Below are 6,165 nucleotides of genomic sequence, written 5' to 3' on the forward strand. Positions count from 1 at the left end.
AGTCCTGGTGGCACAGTGGTTAAGCACTCAGCTGCTTACTGAAAGGTTGGTGGTTTGAATCCTACCAGCTGCTCTGAGGAAAAAAGATATGGCAGTTTGCTTCCATAAAGATTTACAACCTTAGAAACCCTACTCTGTCCCACATGGTCGCTATGAGCTGGAAGTGACTTCACAGCAGTGGGTGGGCTTTGGTTTTGTCTCAGTACTCATATAATCTATTTGCAAACATTTGTTTAAGCCAATATCCCTTCCTTTCCATTTAATTAAGCAGCAAGACAATGCACTGGATCACAAAGTGAGTTTGAACCACAAGGTCATCAGTTTAAACCACCAGTTGCTCCTCGGAAACCCTATATAGAGTTGCTATGGGTTAGAACTGACTCGAGGGCACTTAATAACACAACAACAACCTTCTGTTTTAGTCAAATGCTGGTTCCATCTTTCTTCTACAACATTCCTGGGACCTCAGCCCAGAATTCATACTGGCCTCTAACAACTTGCTAGACTTATGCCAAATCTCAGTACCACAGAATTCCTGTCCCTCTTCTTACCTGGATGATAAATTTCATGAGCAGGAATCAAATGAATGAATAAATTAAAGGATCAAGTGTAAGCCACAGAACCTAGCACAGAGCTAGGCTTCTCCCCATCACCCAGCACTCACTGAGCCCTCTGTGTCAGTTCCTGTGCCAGTACTTAGATTGGAAGATGACCAAAACCCTGTCGCAGGTTCAGAAACTAATGATCCTGAGGGAAAGAGAGATATGTGGACCTGTGACAATTACTCCAGGTGGAAAGTGTTGCAATAAGGTCACACAAAAGGCACAAGGGAAGAGTGCAATTATTTGTGGAGGAGTCAGGGAGGGCTTCCCAAGAAGTGGTCTTTGGGTGGGTCGTAAAGGGTGATTAGAAGGTAATGGGACAATCAAAGTAGAAATGTGTGGCACAACCTATCATTGTTTGTAGTATCTTGTGTGGGAGGACAGAATGGAACGTCAGTAGGGTCTTGCTGCTAGGTAGAGGGGATCATTCATGGTCCAGGAGTTGGCCCATTTACACTGGGGAAAAAGGAAGGGGCTGGAGGGGGCCAGTTGTAGAGAGCGTTGCCTTTGCAGCACCCACGGGAAGGCTATGGTAGCCCGGTCGGTAAGGGGCTGGAAGTACCACAGCAAGACTGCCTGGTTTGTTTCTGTTTCCCAGGTTTGGAACCTCGGGTCAGGCCTGGGTCATATTCCCCAGTACCTGGCGCATGTCAGGTGCTTAGTCCACGACTGTTGAATAAAAGGATGAATCAATGAATGAAAACATCAGTAGGTGGTGAGGTTGGGGGCGGGACGCAAAGCGGGTGCGGGAACCAGAGCTGCAGCCGGCCTTCAAAGGGCGGGGCGGGGCGCCCTGGACTCACCCTGCGCACAGCGGCGAGGAGTGGCGGCCCCCAACCCCCGGCCCAGCGCGCGGCAGCAGGCCGCCTGAGAGCGGCGCCGGCTCCGTAGCTGGAAGGACACTCGCCGACCCGCCGCTTCGGCCTCGAAGCCCGATACCACCTCGGTCTCCGCCAGCGGGTACACGAAGACGCCTGAGGAAAAGCAGAAAGCAGTGTCGGATCCCACCGGGTAACCGCGCCCCTCATCCCGCGCGCCCGACCAGACCTCACCGTCCACCGGCTGCGATTGTGGGTTGTGGTAGGTGAGCCGGGCCCGCAGGCTGAGGCAGGGCCCGTTGGCACAGGCCCGGACCCAGGAGTCAGTGAGGGGCAGCGGCGTCCAGCTGGAGGGGCAGTATAGACCAGGCATGTTGCCAGGTGACCGGCCCTGGGGAGGGGTGTTAGATGAAGGGGCGTGCCCGGTGACTCCTGGGCGCCCCTACCCACCCTCCGGGTGGGGGTTGGGGAGAGCCAGTTGAAAGAACCTAACTCAGGCCCTAGCCTAGGATGCAGTCTTTAGGGAGCGCAAGGCTGAGCCCGGGGCTCAAGCTTGGCTGACAGGTGGTGGAGAGGGGGAGGCAGAAGTGTGGGGGGAAGTAGGGAGGAGGATGGTGAACTGGGCATCCTCGCCCGTTACCTGGGAAGCCAAGGCAAAGCGCAACTCCGGAGTAGCGCCGGGTCCCGGCAACCGGAGGGTTAATGATTAACCTGCCCTCCCGGCGCCCAGCAGTCCCACCGCCGGTCCCTCTGGGGGCGGGGGAGGGGTGGGAGGGGCTGGGAAGGGTTGGGAGGACTGGCACAGCTGTTCATCACTGGCTCCCCAGCCCCACCGACGCCCCAGTACCTGCTGGCTCCCCGGGGCTCCTTGCGGCTGCCAGCTGTCGGAAGTAGAACTGGTGGAGAGCGAGAAGATGCGCTAGGTTGGGGAGCAAAGGTTTAAAGGGCCCGCATTTTCCTGGGTACCCTTCAACCCAACAAGGGCCGGGCTGGGATGATAAGTCGAAAGGGCCGCAGGCTTTTATTCCCTCCTGTGCCGCATCCAACTAGGACTCGCTGAGCGGCTGCTAGCGGGATCCGAGGGGGTTGGGTTCGGAAGAACGAGATAGGGACATTCGAACCGAGAGAGTCTAGTGGAGGCAAGACCGGGACACTATTGTGATAGGGAATTCATTGAGACCCACCCGTCCAGAGCAGCTCACCCTACCCTGGCAGAGCTGGTCCAGGAATGGGGAACGGCTGCGATCTCCTCCGCCCGCACAGCTAGGGTCCGGGGATGTTGCGGACTGCGTTTTGGGATCTCCCTCCCACCCTCCGCGGGCATCCTTAGCCTCACCGTCGCGTCCTCTCCGAGTTTTGAGCGCCGCGACAGGAACAGGTTGGGTGGTGCCGGCTCTGCGCTTGGGGCCGCGCTGGGTCCAGGCAACCGCTGGGCATTCGCTCTGGACTTCCGCGGTGAACGCTCTGAGTCCCCTCACGGGCGCCAGCCCCACTGGTGCTGATCCCGCCCCGGCTCGGAGAGGCCGCCCCTCCGGCCCGCCTCCGCCCCGCCCGCCGCTGCGGCTGAGCTTACGCTCCCACCTCTGCCTGCGTTGTACTGCCTCCGCGCTAGCCCTGGCCGCGAGAGCCAGACCCGGCACTGCAGTGCAGGACGGAGTCACCGCCGCTTCACAGCCCCCATCATTGCGGGAACTAGGCCTCCTCGGCTCCACCCTTCCTACCTTCAGGAAGAGAGGCGTTCTGCAAGTGCTGCTGAGCTGCTTAGGCTGCAACCCCCAGCAGTGAAACAGCCCCAGCTGTCCCAATATTCCTACCCCCCACCTCCCCACTGCAACTAACTCCACCTTGTTCGTCACCGTGAGACCCCTCCCCCACAAGAAGTCGGTCCCTTTGCCTTGAAGAGTGCTTCTCCATCGCTACAGAATCCCTCACAAGCCTGCAATTACCTTCAGAGTCCGTGGAAACTTCAATAACCACTCACCCTTTGCTTGGATCTCTCAATACTGCAGCGGTCCCCCACCCCACCCCCCAAGGAACAAATCTTCCCATCACTGTAGTGCCACCTCCCTACTTCTGAGAGGGGCAATGCAGGATTCTTACTTCAGGCTATACTCTGCTGGTAACTTCAATTGTCCTGGACTTTAGTAATGAGAGCCTGCGGTCTTATGCAAACTATCCCCATCATAACAGCCCATCAGTGAAAAACTCTCAGGATAAAACAACCCAGCTAGTAACACTGCTTGTTATCGGCAGAATTTTCATGCGGCTTGACAGTGTTGTGTTGCAAAAGGAGTCCTTGCATAGTGCAAGCAGTCTGAACCAAAAGGTTGGTGATTCAACCTACCAAGAAGCACCTTGGAAGACAGGCCTGCAATCTGCTTCCAAATGGTCACCGCCTTGAAAATCCTATGGAGCAATTCTACTCTATACACATGAGATCCACAGGAATCTAAACATACTGGATGTTAACTAAGACTGGTGGTGGAGGTAGAAGTGTGCCACGGAGTTGGTTCCAACTCATAGTGACCCTACACAGGATTTCAGACATTGTAAATCTTTAAGGGAGCAGAAAGCCTTATCTCTCTCCCATTGAATGGATGGTAGTGTTGAACTGCTGACCTTGAGGTTAGCAGCCCAATTCATATCCACGATGCTACCAGAGCTCCTTGTCAACTAAGACTAGCAAAAACAATCCTTCCAATACTCCTGAGGGAGGGTTTGAGAGCCTAGGGAAATGAGGAGAGATGACTACAGTTGAGGGTCACCCATGCAAGCTTCCTTGCAAAGACCACCTCCACATTGAGCAAAGAAAGCTTGAAGAGCACTTCCGGTGGCTGGAGGATGGAAAGGAAGAAGCTATTGGGGAGGGGGCCATCATGCCAAACGGAGGGTCATCAGCCTTCCTTGTTAATTTTATCCTTTTTATCCCATCATCACATTGGTTCGAGAGGATCCTTGTCTCCTTGAATACCTAGGCCTTCAACTCCAGTTTTGTCCCTTGCTCAAACGTCTTAGCATGATGGAAATAATTGGCCTCTCCAAAGGGAACTTCATAGGTAGGAATGTACAAGGATAGTACAGGAAGCGTATCACTCCAGTCACAGGGAGCCCCAGCTGGGTCCCAGCCCTACTCCTCCCTAATAGTCAGAGCCCTGGTTCCATGGAGGCCCTCCTCAGCCTAATTCTAGATGCAGGTCCCTCTCACGACCTGGAGAGAAACAGTGGTTGGTGAGTGGGCACATAGTCTCTTCATATGACCCTGGCACCTAGCTAGGGCCCCGTAGAGGTCCAGGTAGCAGTCATCTCCCGTGTGTATCTTGTGCTCTTCCCCTTTTGCAAATGAACCAAGAGCTACATGTGGTCCTAAGACCAAACATGAGTCCTTGGGGAGCAGTCATCTAAGATTCAAGAACACAGAAATGGAAAAAGAAGTCCTTGTCTTTGGTCCTGAGAAGAATTTGCATGTAAGATAGTCTTCTAGGAAGATGGTGTCCCTCTCAGAGACCAGACACACATTAACAGAAGCCAAACTTTGCTAAGATGCTAGACTAGCTCTGAGATTCTGCTGGGAAGGCTGTTTTAGTTGAGGTAAACCAAGGGAGAGACAGATTAGCACCTGAGTGTAGTTTATCCTGCAGGATGGGGCAGGCCAGTGTACCTAGGGCCAGCAAGAAGGCTCTCTGAGACATAGATGGGAACACTCTGGTGGTGAGTCTGCAAGGAGGCAACAGAGACAACACAGCACAGACCCAGAATACCCAGGAGCCAGGTTCCCAAAGACAGAGCAGATCCTGGGCAGGGCTGAGGGATGTCATCAAGCTTGGCTGGTCTGTCTTGTTCCAGAGACAAGGGAGGGTATAGGGACATGAAAAGGCATAGCCTCTGTCTTGAAGAGGGTCACATTTTAGTGGAAAAGGTGGACATAAGTAGGTACAACAGACTGAGAGAAGTGCTGTATTACAGAGAAGTAGTAGATGTTATAAAAGCTTTTTAAAGGGAGCATTTAGGAGGGGCATGTGATGGTTAAGGGTGTGTGTTAACTTGGCTTGGGGATGACTCTTGATTTAGTAGTTATGATGTAGTTATGTCCCATGATGACAGCTAATATAATATGATCATTTCCATGATTAGATCTGTATAAGCAACCAATCAGTTGATAGGGAGTTTTCTCAGGGGTTGTTGTTGCTGTTGTTAGGTGCCATTGAGTTGGTACCGACCCATAGCAACCTTATGCACAGCAGAACGAAACACTGCCCGATCCTGGGCCAACCTCACCACTATTGTCATACTTGAGTCCATTGATGCTGCCACTTGGTCAATCCATCTTGTTGGGGGTGTTCCTCTTTTTCTCTGTCCCTCCACCTTACCAAACATGATATCCTTCTCCAGCGACTGGTACCTCCTGACAATATGTCCAAAGTATGAGAGACGAAGTTTGGCCATCTTGGCTGGTCTCCAAGGAGCACTCTGGCTGCACTTCTTCCAAAAACGGATCTATTGGTTCTTTTGGCAGCCTATGACACTTTCAATATTTTCCAACACCATACCTCAAAAGCATCAATTCTTCTATGGTCTTCCTTATTCACTGTCCAGCTTTCTCATGCATATGAGGTTATTGAAAATACCATGGCTTAGGTCAGGTGCACCTTAGTCCTTCAGCTGACATCTTTGGTCTTCAACACTTTAAAAAGGTCTTGTGCAGCAGATTTACCCAATGCAATACGTCGTTTGATTTCTTGACTGCT

General features: G+C 52.9%; 1 protein-coding gene across 1 annotated transcript in view; it reads right to left on the reverse strand.

The window, feature by feature from the left end:
• VWA5B2 (von Willebrand factor A domain containing 5B2) overlaps positions 1-1,793 on the reverse strand; it is a 14,320-nt gene extending 12,527 nt beyond the window's left edge. The window contains exons 1-2 of the mRNA XM_006869792.1: positions 1,655-1,793; positions 1,406-1,576 (exon numbers count right to left, since the gene is read on the reverse strand). Coding sequence (XP_006869854.1) covers positions 1,406-1,576; positions 1,655-1,793 — 310 coding nt within the window. The remainder of the gene's footprint in view (positions 1-1,405; positions 1,577-1,654) is intronic.
• Between the last annotated feature and the right edge of the window lie 4,372 nt (positions 1,794-6,165).

Source organism: Chrysochloris asiatica, unplaced genomic scaffold (assembly GCF_000296735.1).
Source record: "Chrysochloris asiatica unplaced genomic scaffold, ChrAsi1.0 scaffold00135, whole genome shotgun sequence".
NCBI classification, from domain to species: Eukaryota; Metazoa; Chordata; class Mammalia; order Afrosoricida; family Chrysochloridae; genus Chrysochloris; species Chrysochloris asiatica.